The 15,417-nt window shown below is 53.6% G+C and overlaps 1 protein-coding gene across 1 annotated transcript; it reads left to right on the forward strand.

The window, feature by feature from the left end:
• Positions 1-3,816: 3,816 nt before the first annotated feature.
• On the forward strand, positions 3,817-15,110 carry IL12RB1 (interleukin 12 receptor subunit beta 1; the record flags this gene model as incomplete). The annotated part of the gene is made up of 16 exons (XM_080928596.1): positions 3,817-3,883; positions 4,932-4,991; positions 5,628-5,742; positions 6,131-6,327; positions 7,293-7,429; positions 7,979-8,045; positions 8,319-8,444; positions 8,825-8,907; positions 9,258-9,495; positions 10,284-10,451; positions 11,046-11,180; positions 11,480-11,635; positions 11,802-11,936; positions 13,566-13,662; positions 13,921-14,002; positions 14,787-15,110. 16 exons carry the CDS (start codon positions 3,817-3,819, stop codon positions 15,108-15,110), a joined length of 2,187 nt encoding a protein of 728 aa, XP_080784722.1.
• Between the last annotated feature and the right edge of the window lie 307 nt (positions 15,111-15,417).

Raw genomic sequence — 15,417 nt, forward strand, 5'->3', positions numbered from 1 at the left:
TCGCGGCGCTCACCTCCGTACAAAACTGAAGAAATCCCCTCATTCTATCTTTAAAAAAAATTGGGTTTTAAAAACTTTTATTAATTTTCAGAATATTTTTTGGACGGAGTCTCATGTAGCACCCTGATCCAGATGCAGATGACTCTGACTTCTGATCTTCCTGTTCCCACCTCCCAAGGGCTGGAGTGACAAGTGCCACCAAGACCGAATTTACCTGGTGCTGGGCTCTATGCATGTCAGGTCAGTGAGCTGGCAGCCGTACGTCACGCATGTCCCTGCATTGCTGGGCAAAGCACTTCATACACACTAGGTCACCCCGTACCACTGAGACCCCTCTCCAACCCAACTATAGGGATTTTTAAAAGCTTCCAGCATGAGAGAAGGCGGCAGCAGATCTCCTTAGGTCATCCGTGGCGAGATAAAGAATCACAGGCAATTCTGAGCTACACCGGCAAGCGCTTTCGGCCCCAGCTTCAGCCCCTGCCCGACATGCACTATTCTCCTTGGATTTGACTGAGCTGACCATTTCTGTGAAGGGGTAAGGGGTCCCTGGAACTGTTGGCTGTCACACAGTTTCACTTTTTCCAAACTTCACCTACCTTGTTGGGTAATCAGGTGTGCCTTCCTTCCTATGGCTGAATAGTATTCCCCCCACTGGCTTACCCACGGGTGGCCATGGGTCACTTCCTTTTGTAGCTACTCTGAGGTAGCTGCAATTACTATTCCAGAAGAAGGAATGTCTCTTTTAGCATATGTTTTCAGTCTTCTTGGATGTATACCTGCAAGTGGACTTTCCCAGGGCCATATGGTAGCTGTGAGTTTTCCAGGGAGAGGAAGTGCCAGTTGGTTTCCCAAAGCACCTGTCCGCCAAACAGATGTCAACAAAGTGACTGGTTCTGTGGGACCGCAGGCTGGAGTCTGGCTGAAACACACGTAAAAATGGGTGCAGTGTTTGCTCTCCCCAGGGAGCAGAGCATGTGGGCTGCAGCCTCACAGCTCCAAGGACCAGGTTCTGTCCTCTCATGAGACATTCTCCTGCCATGGCAGCAGGATCAAGTGTTCAAGGTCCACCCCAGACACCTGAGACCCCGTCTCAACAACCTGAAAGTAAAGATATAAATGCCTTTGAACGCTGTAGCTGAGCGATCGGTGGAGAGATGGCTAAGTAGTTAGAGCATCCACAGCGCTTACGGAGGACACAGGTCCCAGCGTCCACATGGCTGCTCACAATTTAACAATTGTCTGTTCCGGGGGATCAGGCACCCTCTTCTGACAGTCACCACACACATGTGTTGCACAGACTTACGGGCAGGCAGCCACCACACATACTAAATAAGAGTAAACCTTTAGAAATTGTTCTTATTGACAAATGATGCCTGTGATGGTTTGTGTATGCTCGGCCCAGGGAGTGGCACTATTAGGAGGTGTGGCATTGTTGGAGTAGGTGTGTCACTGTGGGCAAGGGATTTAAAACCCTCATCCTAGCTGCCTTGAAGCCAGTCTTCTCCTAGCAGCCTTCAGACGAAGATGTAGAACTCTCAGCTCTGCCTGCACCATGTCTGCCTGGATGCTGCCATTCTTCTGCCTTGATGATAATGGACTGAACCTCTGAACCTGTAAGCCAGCCCCAGTTAAATGTCCTCATAAGACTTGCCTTAGTCACGGTGTCTGTTCACAGCGGTAAAACTCTAAGACAATGCCCATGTCACTCCCTTGACTGGGCCACGGGCAGCAGAAGCCAAGGCCATAGGAACATTTAGTGGTTTCTTCTGGTATGGTTTCCGGGGCCCTTCTGACCTATTCCTTCCTGCTCCCCACCCCTGTGTGTGTAATGTTCCTGAAAGTGGGGCACCCTGGGCTCTTAGCTACACTGAGGTTTCAGAGGAGCCAACAGGAGGCGGAGGACTGTGACCTCAAAAAGGGGAGACCTAGCACTCCAGTGTGCATGGGATCTCCCTCCTCACACCCCTCCACAGTTCCCAAGTTCCTTTCCAGCAGGCAAGTCCCTCAGCCTGGCACTTGAAGAGGCCTGAGGCCATGGGCTTGCCACCAGCAAGCACTGAGTGTAGGTGCCTGACTGCCACTCACCCAGTCTGGCCTTAGTCACAAGCAGCTTGTTAGGGAAAACAGAGCCAGATGTATATGTTTGTTGAAGGCAACCCTGACAGAATAGGGACAGCTCCCAAGAACCCAGTGAGGCCCCAGCAGCTGTGTGACTATCTCTTTGCCTCCAGCTGGGGCCTCTGGACTCAGTTTCTTCATCTGTGATATGAAATAGCCATGGTAGCCTTTCTGAGAGTGAGGCCATTTTAAGACCATGATGGGGGGTGCAGGTCTAACCCATGCTATAGTCCACGACCTCCCCTCTTCTCTTTGGATGGCATAGAACTCATGGTAATCTCCCTGCCTCAGCCTCCCAGGTAAGTGCTTGGATGGCAGGTTTGTGTTCTTGCACCTGGCTTTCCCTGTTTGTCTGTTCCATCCCCCTGACTCCGCCCCTCCCTGTGAGCACCATGGGAGTCAGTCTGCGTGGGTCACAGTGTACCAGGACAGAGACACAGCCTCATTGTCCCAGAGCTGCTGACCTCATAGCCCTCAGGATGCTTGACCCTGGGCCAGGCTGAGCCAGCTGTCCTGGGCACTTGGCTCCTGCTCCAAGCTGCGCCCCCAAAGCACCATGAACTTATCCATACAAGCCTCAGTTTCTCCTTATGCTCACCCCACAAAACATTATCTTCTGTTTCTCTTGTGTGAGCCCTGCAACTTTTAATTTGAGACAAGGTTTCTCTGTGTATCCTTGGCTGTTCTGGAATTCATTCTGTAGACCAGGCTGGCCTCAAACTCAGAGATCCACCTGCCTCTCCCTCCTGAGTGCTGTGGTTAAGGTGCTCAGCTCCAACTCGCTCTGATGACATCATTAAAGAATGGCCTTACACCTCAAGTTTTTCTCTCTCTCTCTCTCTCTCTCTCTCTCTCTCTCTCTCTCTCTCCCTCCTTTCCTCCCCCATCCCTCCCCCCTCCCTCCCTCCCTCTCTCTCCCTTGCTCTCCCTCTCTCTCTCTCCCTCCCCCTCCCTCCCCATCCCTTCTCTCTCTCTCTCTCTCTCTCTCTCTCTCTCTCTCTCACCCTCTCTCTTCCTCCCTCCCTCCCCATCCCTTCTCTCTCCCTATCTCTCTCTCCCTCCCTCCCTCCCTCCCCCATCCCTTCCCCCTCCCTCCCTCCCTCTCTCTCCCATGCTCTCCCTCTCTCCCTCTCTCTCTCTCTCTCTTCCTTTCTAGAGTCTATAAAGTACTGACTGCCCACAAAATCATGGCCATCCTCTATCTCAACCTCCAGGTACTGGGAAAAGGACTTTAAAATGCAGCCTACAGGTTGAGGTTCAGTTTTCAGAGCATCTGCTCAGCATTCAGGAAGCCCTGGGCTCCATCCCCAGTCTGCACTGAATCAGGAGAGATGTGCTGCACACCTGTCATCTCAGCACTGGGGATGTAGAGGCAAGAGTTCAAAGTCAGCCTCAGCCACAGAGTAAATTCAAGTCCATCCTGAGTTACATAAAACCCTGTTCAAAAAATAAAAAACAAACAAACAAACAAACTCCCAAAAAAATTTCCAGGCTTACTTACCTCAAGGTGGGTTTGTAGCACAGAGGTGCAGAGGGGCCCCACCCCTGGGCTGACTTCCTGGCTTTTGCTTTCACTTTGACTGACCCTAGGAGGCAATGAGTTTCTTTTCTTTCCCCCCTTCACTTTCTTTCTCAGTGTCAGTGTGTTTCCGTCCCTTCAGCCCTGCAGAAGTGCCGGGGTACTCAAAGCTCCTCATGGACATGATGGAGCTGCCAGGGACCAGCAAGCACATCATCTTCCTCCTGCTTTGCCAACTGATCGGTGAGTCCCCACTGATCCTCACCCCACATCTCCTAGGTAGGGAGGGGTCCAGACTCCAGGTCCCAGGGGTCTGTGAGGCTGTCTTGCTCTTTGTCACTGGGACCCCTGTAGCCATAGATTTAACTTAAGTCTGGGTTTGATTTCCCCCTTTCAGAGGAATGTGACCCATTCCCATCTTCTTAAGCAAGAAAAGCTCAGGAATGGCAGGCCCATAGAAGACCACATGTTCTGCACACAGCTTGCCCTAGATAGACTCCCATACACAGGACATACTCAGCCATGGCTGCTCTGTGACTCTGGGCAAATTCTATGCCTCTCTGTGCCTCTGTATTCTCTGTAAGCCAACAAAAGGGCTTCAGGCCCTTGAGGGACACCACGTGCTAAGTCACAGCGAAAGGCAAGGACCCCAGATTACTACAGAGGATTACCATCTGGGACCTCAATGGTGGCAGTGGGAGAAACAGGGTCTCAGGCTGCAGGACTGGGGTCACCAGAAGAAGGAAGAACCTCCCCTCAGAATCTGAAAGGCTAATTTTACCCTGACAGTCCTGATACGTTCCCAGTTAGGCTAACTCCTGGACGAGGGTGTTCTTTCTCATGCAGGCTTCTGGGGAGACACTGGTGCCCAGAGCACCACCGGGGAATTTGCCCACAGGGCATGGCCATCTCCTGGGGACTGTTGCTAGCCCTCACTGCCAGCACTCACAGGGCGGTTCCCCTCCCTCAGCATCCTCCCCCAGCAGCTCTAGGGGAAATGTGTCCCACTGACCCACAGAGCCTGGGGTAGCTTAGATCCAGGGTAGGGACAGGGATTACAGCTGAGAGAGGACGGACTGACCGATGGTGGATGGGTGGGTAGTTTTAGGGAGGTGGGATAGGTGGTTTGAGTGGGTTGGTGGGGGTGCAGAGGAGGTCTGTGGGTCTGCAGGCAGCTGTGTTGATGACAAACAGACACATTCAGAAATGGGGGTGGGCAGGCTGATGCTTGCTCCTGTGCTTTCCCCTGGCTCACAGGACTCAGTGTACTGGGTTTTCTCTTGTCTTTCAGCCTCCTGCCAAGGTGGCAACTGCTGTGTTGAGAAGGCATCGTACCCAGATGAAGCCTCAGGTCCGGCACAGGCCCTCCCAGGCTAAGAGCTACTCCCATTGGTGTCCCTCCTTCCCAGCCTCTGCACAGCTGGACCCCGCCTGTCCCCTTCAGACACTCATGAGCATGGGTCTCCTCATTTGCAGCCTGGCCTCAGGGTTTAAGCACCTGTTATTTAGATGGGCCAGTGTTTGGGACAATCACCAGCTACATATTTACACTCTGTCCCTAAGGGGAATATTTATTAACAAATATCACAAAAGAACAGCAGGAAATAGGTCCCTAACCTACTGTTATCCCAGACTTGGGGTGGTGGTGAGAATGAGGGGTTGGGGGTGGGGGCATCAGGGGTTCAGAGTCATCCTTAACTAATAGGTTAAGATCAACCTGTCCTACATGAAACTCTAAAACAAAACAAAACCTGCAATGCGCTGGGTGCAGCTCCTCAAGCAGGTAGGACGGTGAAGGTCCCCAATGTTGAAAAAAAAATCTTCCTGCTTAGGGGACTGCGGCCTTATCCACCCAGGCCTGTGCATACCTGTGAGGCCCAGACAGGGTGCTGGCAGTGGGGAGGAGGGCAGGCTTGGGGGTATGGGGCACAGAGATGGGTGGTACGCCGTGGAGCCTCACTTCTCAGACCACCACAACGTCCCACAGGCTTCTCCTTAGGACCCAGGAACTTGAGTTGCTACAGGGTTTCCCAAGCCGACTATGAGTGTTCCTGGGAGTACGATGGCCCCGAAGACAATGTGGCTCACTTCCTGTGGTGCTGGTGAGGACCTATTCCCACAACCTCACTTGTCCCCAAAACCCCTCACAGCCAAGACCTGTGTGTGAGCTCATGCTGAACACGATCCCGCCCACCTCTGAATGTCAGGTAAGCATGTCACTGCAAGGGACAGGGAGAAAACACATTCAAAGTCACACTCACAGAGATCCTCCTGCCTCTGCCTCCAGAATTCTGGGATTAAACAGTGGCTGACTGGCTTTCTAATCCCTCTAGTCTTTACTTCACTCTCAAACTGACCTTTATGATTCTCCCCCACCCTCTCCCCGTTCTTTTCTCACCCCCTCCCCGTCCTTCCCCCACCGCCTGCCCCCTGCCCCCGCCCCCGCCCACGGACTCCGTGGACTCATTGCTCATCCTCTTCTCCCTGCAGCTTTGTTCGTTCAACAAACCACACCAGCTTTGGCCAAGAGTGCTGCTGTTACTTCTCCTCAGGCCGGTCCCGGACTGTGCAGTTCTGTGAACAGGATGGCATCTCTATACTGTCCAAGGTCAACTTCTGGGTCGAGTCTCGGCTTGGGGACCGGACCATGAAGTCTCAGGAGATATCCCAGTACCTGTTCAACTGGAGTGAGTTGTCTGTTGTACCTGCCCCCGGTCCCCGGTCTCAGAACATCCCAGGTCCAGGGTGAGGTGCTGGACTTTGTGTGACAAAGCCGACTTCTTCTGGCTTCAGCCTGATCCTCTGAGGAGCCGTGTTTTCATGACTCAGCGTGTCTTGACAGAGTGCTGTCCCTAGTGTGCGGGAGGATGTGGATTGTGGGAAGATTCAGGAACGGATGTGGGCAGGCTAGTGAAGGGGGTGCCCACCCTTCCACGGAGGCAGGAAATTAACCGTGGCAGAAAAAGGTTCACTTCTCAGTGGGAAACACTTGAGCAAGATGGCTCTTTTAGAAGGTTGGATCCTGCTGAGGATGAGACCCAGGATTGTCTTCGAACTCTACCCAGAGCCACGCCCCCAGTCCAGGACTGGGGAATTCTGGGCAAGGGTCAATTTCTGGGTCCAGCCACGCCCCCAGCATTTTGCTCCTTAAGGCTTATTTATTTTTATTTTATGGGTATTTTTGTTTTGCATGTGTGTGTCTGGCCATTACAAATATGTCTGGTACCTAGGGAGGCCCAAAGAGGGCACTGGATCCCTGGACCGGTGGCCGTGTGGTCCGTGAGAACAGAAGTAGGACCTCTGACCCATGTTCCTAACCCCTGGAGCACCTCTCCAACCCCTTAGTACAGTCAGTTTCCAAATCAGTGGATTGGGGACAGGCATCAGTAGGTAGACATGCGCCTAGCATACAAGGAGCCCTAAGGGTTCATCCCTGGCACAACATAAACAGTTGTGGGGGTGCCCCCCTCTCTGGAGGTAGGAGGATCAGGAGTTTACCAAGAGAGCTGTCTGAAGAAACAAACCAGACAAATCCCCTGCTCCCAACTCTTGGTACAGAATTCTCGTAGGGTTTCTAGTCAGGACAACCCAATGGTGTAGCTGTGCAGACCTATGTACTCAAGTCACAGGGATGGTCTCTACCCCCCAACAGCCAAGATCACCCCTCCCTTGGGACACATCAAAGTGTCACGATCACACGGGCAGCTGCGAATGAACTGGAAAGTGTCCGATGAGGCTGATGATGAGGTACAGTTCAGGCGCCGGATACCCACAATGAACTGGACCTTGGTGAGTTTGTTTTACAGGTCAAAGGTCACTACAGCACCATCAACAATCTCAGTTGGCATCTTCATCCCCAGAGCTGTTCTTTCTGCTCTATGGCTTGCTCCACAGTCCTCAGATTTGATGGTGACCTTCTTGCTCCAGGGCACACCCCCCCAGGGACTCCCCATTACCTTCCCTGGATGTCTTATCAGCATCTTGTTTTTTTGACAGGCTGTGGGCTGGCTTTCTCTGTTGGGTCGCTGTGGTCCAGCCTGTGGGCCACAGAAGTGCTGTGGTCTTCTGTACTCTGTGTGAGGGCTAGCCCAATCTTACCCCTGACCCCACCCCCAGTGTGAGGTCCACCTCTTTCTCTCAGATACAGTGAGTCAGAGGAGCCTGACCTGGCAGTACAGGCCTTGGGAGTTGCAGAAGCGAGGCTCTGGGGGCAGCGAGGAGGACTCTAGGACTCAGTTGCACAATGAGATCAAAGAAGCAAAACAGAAACATTCCACCTGCTCCTGTCTGAGCCACAAAGTGCAAACCAGCCACAGACCCAACCTCTTTCTCTTTTAGGGTGACTGTGGACCTCAGGTTAGCTCTGGCTTAGGTGTGACTGGTGACCTTCTCAAGGGTCGTTCTGGTAAGCATTAAGGAACCCCTGTTCTGTGCAGGTCCTGTGGCCCTGCCCTGTTGGCCAGTGTGGGTTTTGTTCCTATTCCGCCAGGGTCAGAGTGACATGTGCAACAATCAAGGGCAGTCAAGGTGGGAGGAGAGCTCCAGCCCAGCAGAGAGCCGAGGAGGGCAAAGAAGAACCCGGGGACAGTCAGTTCACAAAGAGCTGACTGGGTGACCTGGAGCTCTCAGGACATCCCCAGCACACTGACACTGTGATCTGTGTTCTACATTCACCCAGAGTCCTGCCTCTGCCCTTCTGAGAACATGGCCCAGGAGATTCAGATTCGGAGAAGGAGGCGACTCTCCTCAGGGGCTCCCGGAGGTCCCTGGAGTAATTGGAGCATGTCTGTGTGTGTTCCACCTGGTGAGAGGGGCCTGGGTTACAAGTACTAGGAAAGAGTTAACAAAGACACATGTGGTGAGGCAGGAGGAATCTGTTTTTGAGGTCAGTCTGGGCTCTATAGCCAGACCCTGATTCAAAAGAAAATAACAAAAGATAGGGCACCAAATTTCAGACATCAGGCTGCGGTGGGCGGGGGGTAAGGACATCAGTCTGGGGGGTAAGACATCAGGCTGGGGGTTAGACATCAGGCTGGGGGTTAGACATCAGGCTGATGGGGTAGAACATCAGGCTGGGGGGTAGGACATCAGGCTGGGGGTTAGACATCAGGCTGGGGGGCTGGGAGGAGCTTGTCTCAGCTACTCAGTCCTTCAGGTCTGGGACTAGCTCTGTTCTTCTTACAGAACTCCTACCCCAGGCCAAGATTAGGTTCTCGGTGGAGCCCCTGAACCACGGTGGAAGGAGGCGTCTGACCATGCAGGGGCAGGTGACTGTGCCAGCAGGGGATGTGGCTCAGGTTGGGGCAGGATGCAGAAGAGGAAGATAAAGAGAGCAAACTAGAGGCGGGGGAGGCGGGGGAGGCGGGGGAGGCCGGGGAGGCCGGGGAGGCGGGGGAGGCCGGGGAGGTGGGGGAGGCAGAGGCTAATTTGGAAGCCGGCTGGGCATGGTGGTCCGCACCTGTCATCCAGCACAGATAGACAAAGGAGGATGAGGAGTTTAAGGTCATCCATGACCAGCCTGGGCTACATGGGAAGCTAGGGCACATGTGTGAGCAGAGGAGGACAGTGACCCTGCAGGGCAGGGCTGTCCTATCCCCACGCCATCTCCTCTCTGCAGTTGCCACAGCTGGCTGTTCCGGAGGGCTGCCGGGACAGGCCGGACGCGCTGGTGAAGAAGCACTTGGTGCTGGTGCGCATGCTGGCCTGCAGGTGCCAGGCTCAGACCTGGAAGACTGTGTCCCTGGGCAAGACGCTAAACCTCTCCGGGGCCGCCTATGACCTGAAGGTGCTCGCTGACACTCACTTTGGCCGCAGCATCATCCAGAAGTGGCCCCTTCCTGCCCAAGAGCTCACAGGTGCCCGGGTCGCCCAGACGGGAGCACCAGGGAGACTGGTTCCACTCTGTCTGAGCATGCGCGATGCCCGGTCCACAACTCACGCACAGAAGGCCCACATTAAGTTAAGGTTGCATCAAAAAATGCAGTTTCCAAGATCTGCAATGTTTGATGCGGGACTTTAAAACATTCAGACGGTGGGGGTGAGGAGCACTCAAGGGGCTGAGGCAGGAGGATTCCAAATTTCAGGTCTCACAGGGACACCTTGCCTTGTCGCCTCCTAGCATTTGGCCTCTCATTAAACCTTATGCCCACGCACCTGGTCCCTGACCCTGTCACCACGGTGTCCAGGCACAGCCACTTGACAGGGTGGCACAGCAACAGGCTTGGGCTTGGCTGATTCAAGGCTTTACTGGCAGATCAGGTGTGTGGTTCTCCCTTTCCATGCCTCTGATTTTGTTTGTGCAAAACAAGGCAAACAGCTAGGCCCAGTGAGATAAGCCTTTAATTCCCAGTGCTTGGGAGGCAGAGCCAGAAGGATCTCTGTGAGTTCAAGGATAGCGCGGTCTACGGAGCGAGTTCTAGGACAGCCAGGGCTACACTGTCTTGAAAAAGAAAAACTAACAAAAGGCCAGAGTCCCGCTTTGTAACCAGGTGGTACCTGTAAACTGTTCACTATCAGCCTGACATACAGTCGGTGCTCAATAAATGCTGAGTTGATCTCAGAGTGGGAAGCTGACCTGTGTCTGTGATTATCACTGGCATGCTGGTGACCCCTTGTCCCCATGTGACGCTTGGTCTCCTTCTAGAGACAAGAACCGTGAATGTCAGTGTGGACAGCAAGGTGACATCCATGCAATGGGCAGCCCAGGCGCCGGGCACCACCTACTGCCTTGAGTGGCAGCCATGGGGCCAGGACAGAAACCACACACACTGCACCCTGATTGCACCAGAAGAGGAGGACCCAGCCAGGATAGGTAACGCTGTCAGATAAGTGTTCTTTGTGATAGCAGTGGCGGGCTCCAACCTTCAGGCTCTGTGCAGTCAAGGTGTCTGAAGCCCAGGGAGTCATCTTCACTTTCTGAGTCACACAGTGTCAGGCTCAGGCAGAAGCAGAACCCTGGCCTGCATCTGCAGCCTTTTCGGAGTCCCCTTGTCCTGCCCGAGGCAGGTCACACTAAGGCAGATAATGAGTCTCACGTATTATGGTGATTTAAACATTTCCCGCACCTCAGGAGGTGGCAGTTCACAGTTGCTGTTGGCAAATTAATGAGGTCTGGAGAAAGCCAGGCAGCAGCATGGTGTCTTGTTTAAAGGCGTCGTGCTCTGGGTTTGGGTTGGAGTCCTGGTAGACACACTTTAGGGGTTCTCAGAGAACCCCAGCTAAGGCTGTGGAGCTGAAGTGTCCTCTGCAGGCTGTAAAGGCTGGAGTAGTTGGATAAGGGATCCAGGGGAAGAGGTAGAAAGACTTTGAAGCATGAGTAGGAGTTTTCCTGGCAGCCCCAGAAGGCAGCACAGCCGGGAGCAGTTATGGGACAGTCCATGAGTGACCATTGGGCTGGTCCTTCTAGTGACGCACAGATGGAGCTCCGAGCCCACCCTGGACCAGGAGGAATGTTACCGCATCACTATCTTCGCTTCCAAGAACCCCAAGAATCCCATGCTGTGGGCCACGGTCCTGTCCAGTTACTACTTTGGGGGTAATGGTGAGTGGATCAATCCCTTGGTGGTTCTTGGTGTCCCTTGGTCTCCTTGAGGTGGCTGTGGGCGGAACCAAGAATGTGAGCTGGCCAGATGCTCTCTCTATTGATGGAGCCACGTCGGTGGGTGTGGCCAAGGATATATGTAGAGTCCTAAGCTTGTGGAGTTAGGGGGCTGGGCAGATCCAGGGCTGTGGGTGGAGCCAGCAGCCATGTGGTGGGCGTGGTCGCCGTGGCGGAGGCGGGGCCGTGGAGGGCGGGGCCTTCACTTTGGCTGTCGCACGGCTGACTGGGGCGTTGAACAGCTTCGAAGGTCGGGACCCCGCGCCACGTGTCGGTGAGGAACCACACCGGGGACTCAGTGTCCGTGGAGTGGACGGCGTCGCAGCTGAGCACCTGCCCGGGAGCCCTGACGCAATACGTCGTGCGCTGCGAGGCTGAAGACGGCGCGTGGGCGTCAGGTGCTGGGAGTGTGGAGGTGGAAGGGGATGTGGTGCGCGCCCTGCTACTGTGTCCTGAGACGCGGTGACCCTGCGCGAGCGTGGACCCCACAGGGCTGCTCTGAGTGTCAGGCTCGTATCACAGGTCACGAAGGGATCCCAAAGCCAATGTTGCCTTTCCCAGCAGAGTGGCTCGTACCACCCACGAAGACCCAAGTGACACTTCACGGGTTGCACAGCGGTGTGGTGTACAAGGTTCAGGTGCGAGCCGACACAGCGAGGCTCCCAGGCGTCTGGAGCCGCCCCCAGCGCTTCAGCTTTGGTGAGTGGAGATCAAGGACAGCTGACTGTTCTTCTAATGACTCCACAGTGCCAGGGATGTAGGGGAGTGGCCAAAGAACAACTTGAAGTTAATTGTGGGTACAAGATGACAGCTCTGGGTTCTGTCCAGATAGATCCCTGCTTGAGACAGCTCTCGGCCAGAAAAAATTCTAAAAGCTTTCTGGATAGTTCATGGGCTTTCTGACCAAAGTCACAAAAGAATTCTTAGATTTTCCAATCAAGTCAGAAATCCTATTAGAAAAATTCTAAAAGTAAATCTTGGGTTTTCCGATCAAAATCTGAAAGCCAGAAAAATTTCTAAATATCCCTGTTAGCTCTCCATATTTCCTCTCTGGGTTGGGTCTCTCCCTCCCCCTCTCTGTCTTTCTCTCTTTCCCTCTTCCTCTTCCCCCCTCCTTCTTCCTCCCTCTTTCTGGCCAAAGCCCCTGCCTCCCCCCCCCCCCGCTCCCCCTGATTCCACAAATCACCATCCCCTGACTCCAGCCCAGGATTCTTAGAAAAGGGCAGCAAGTTCTTTTATCTTTTTCCTTTTTTAAAAAAGAAGTTTTTGTTTTGTTTTTAAGATTCATTTATTTTATTTATGAGAGTACACTGTAGCTGTTTTCAGACACACCAGAAGAGGGCATCAGATCCCATTACAGATGGTTGTGAGCCACCATGTGGTTGCTGGGAGTTGAACTCAGGACCTCTGGAAGAGCAGCCAGTGCTCTTAGCCACTGAGCCATCTCTCTAGTTCTTTTGTCCCCTTTTTTTCTTAACATTGCAAATGAATTCAGAGATCTGTCTGCCTTTGTAAGCACTGAGAGTACGTTTAGCTGGGTGGGATCCTGTCCTGAGATTACCATTTCCTAAATCTCTCCATCTCTTCCCTCAGTATCTTTCTGTCAAGCTGGCTCTTACTGTAGCTGCCCCTGTTCTTTTAGATCTGTGAAGGCCCTGATTTATATGGAGTCCTTATATTTTGCACAGTTGAGAAATTATGCATTCTTGAGCTCATGTTTTCAGAGCTCTTTCCCACAGCCTTAAGGGCTGTCCTGAAGGTCTCAGCATTTACCGTTTTGCTGACATTAGGCACAGCCTCGCCTCATGGACCCATACTGCTTCTAATTATTATTGAGCCATTAACCTTGGCAGGGAGAGCATTTCCAAAAGGAGGAACATTCTACACATGCACACGCACACCTCACTCCCAGCATCTCAACACTCCTGCAGGCCTACACCCTCTGCTCTGTTTCAGGGGTGGGAACTGTGGTCCACATACCTTTCATGACCAGGCACCAGAGCACCCAACTGGCTGACTTTTCCTTTGTGGCTTTTCATGGGCTTCTGGAAAAAGCACTAGTCAGAATTCCTTTTCTCTGGCCTACCTCACCTACCTGGAATATTTGATTCCTTCCCATTTGTCAGACTCCTATCTATCCTTCAAAGCCCAGCTGTAAAGTTCCTCTAGGAAGCACTCCCTGCCTATCTCCGATCTATAGTAACAGAGTAACCACCCCCCTGCTCCCTGTTGGCTCCTTGGGTTACTGTATGTGGGTTGAGCTGGGTCTTCCCCAGTCAGTGTAGAAACAGGGCACACATCCTTCAACCCAAATTGTCCCACCCCCAGAGGTGCAGATTTCTCGTTTATCCATCATTTTCGCGTCTCTGGGAAGTTTCGCCAGCATCCTCCTCGTGGGCAGCCTCGGATACATTGGCTTAAACAGGTGACTCTAGCCTTACCCCTCCTACATTGCCTGCATGTTGAGAACACTCACGACCTAAAGTATAGATCTGTCCTTGTGTAGATGAGGAGACCGTGGCACAGAGGGCCGGGAACCATTGGATGTGCGTTGTGGGCAGAGATACTGTTGATCTTGAGTGTTCGGAACTCTCCTCTGGTCCACAGTGCACCCTTTACAACACAGCAGGGATAAGGAAGCCTCAGGAACACCCTCTCTGATCTGCCGCCTTTTGTTCCTCAGGGCTGCCTGGCACTTGTGCCCACCCCTGCCTACACCCTGTGGCAGCACTGCTGTGGAGTTCCCTGGCAGCCAGGACAAGCAGGTAATGTTCTTTCTCAGCTTCCCGCTGTTGTGGGGTAAGCACTGTGGGCAGTGGGTCTGCTCCAGCACAGCTTGCCCACCCACACTGAAGGGCGACTGGAAGAGTCAACAGGCTGGAGTATTCTGCAAGTCAACATAGAATCAGAACTTAATGTGGCTTCAACTGAAGGGGAATGTGGAAAATAAACGCAAGGCTGCAGGCTTCAGGCATGGCTGGATCAAGGGCAAGGGATCGGTTTCTATGCTGTAGCTCTCCTGGGGGTGAGGAGGAGAGGGGTTCACCCCTGGCTGTTTAGGTGGACAACTTGTAAGAGGGTTTTCTGAGAAGAGTGCACTCCAGGCCACTGTGGAGTGGTATTTTAGGGATTTTCCACTATACTGTATTCTGGCCCCGCCCACCCAGCCTTGGTCCCACCCAATGACAGGCTTTTCCTGTTGTTCTGGCACCTCCCCAGTGGGAGGCATCTAATTACATAGCTCCACCCACAGCCCTAGCCCTGCCTTAGTCCCTTTACTCAGTCCTGATCCCGCACCCCCCCCCACTCAGTCCTGATTCCGCCCCTGTCACTCAATCCTGGTCCCGCCCCTTCCCCTTCACTCAGTTCTGGCCCTGTCCACACATCCTGCCCCCAATTTGACTGACCATTTCTTCTGTCCCACCCCAACCCTCCTTAATCAGTCCTGGCTCCGGTTCCATCCTACCCCTTCACACAGCCATGGCCCTGCCTCACACTTTACTCAGCCCTGGCCCCTTCTTACACTGGTTCTGTCCCCCCTCCTTCTAGGCTTGGCAATGGCACAACCCTGAGGACTTCCCGGAGGTGTTATACCCTCGAGACGAGCTGGTGGTGGAGATGCCCAGGGACAGAGGCGATGGGACAGAGTCGCCCCAGGCCAGCCCTGAAGTTGCCCTGGACACAAGGCGGCCCTTGGGGACTGAGAGGCAGGTTCAGGGACTCTCAGAGGCCAGGCACCTGGGCCTGGCTAGAGAGGACTGTTCCCGTGGTGACCTGGCCCAGGTGACACTTCCGCTGCTCCTGGGAGATGTGACCCAGGGAACCTCTGTACTTGGCGATCTGGGACCGCCCACTTTGGGGCACGAGGCCTGACCATTGCATCAGCAGCCTTCTTCCTCAGCAGCCTCTAAACTGCAACAGCGGGTCACAATGGCTGTCCTATTTTATAGATGTGACTCTTGAGGCCCAGAGAAGGGGAACGTCTCACCTGAGGTCACAGACCCAGGCCTTTCTCCCCAAGCTGTAGCACCCTTATCTTCCCCTGCCACCCACTCCCTCCATGGCCTGTAGCCACACAGCCTGTGAGGGGAACCCAGAAACTGCCAAGAAGCAGAAAGTGCTTCATGCAGCCCGGCTTGGTATCCTCAGGGCAGATACCAAGATACCTGGACCCTGTCAC

The sequence above is a fragment of the Micromys minutus genome (assembly GCF_963924665.1).
Source record: "Micromys minutus genome assembly, chromosome: 14".
Lineage (NCBI taxonomy): Eukaryota > Metazoa > Chordata > Mammalia > Rodentia > Muridae > Micromys > Micromys minutus.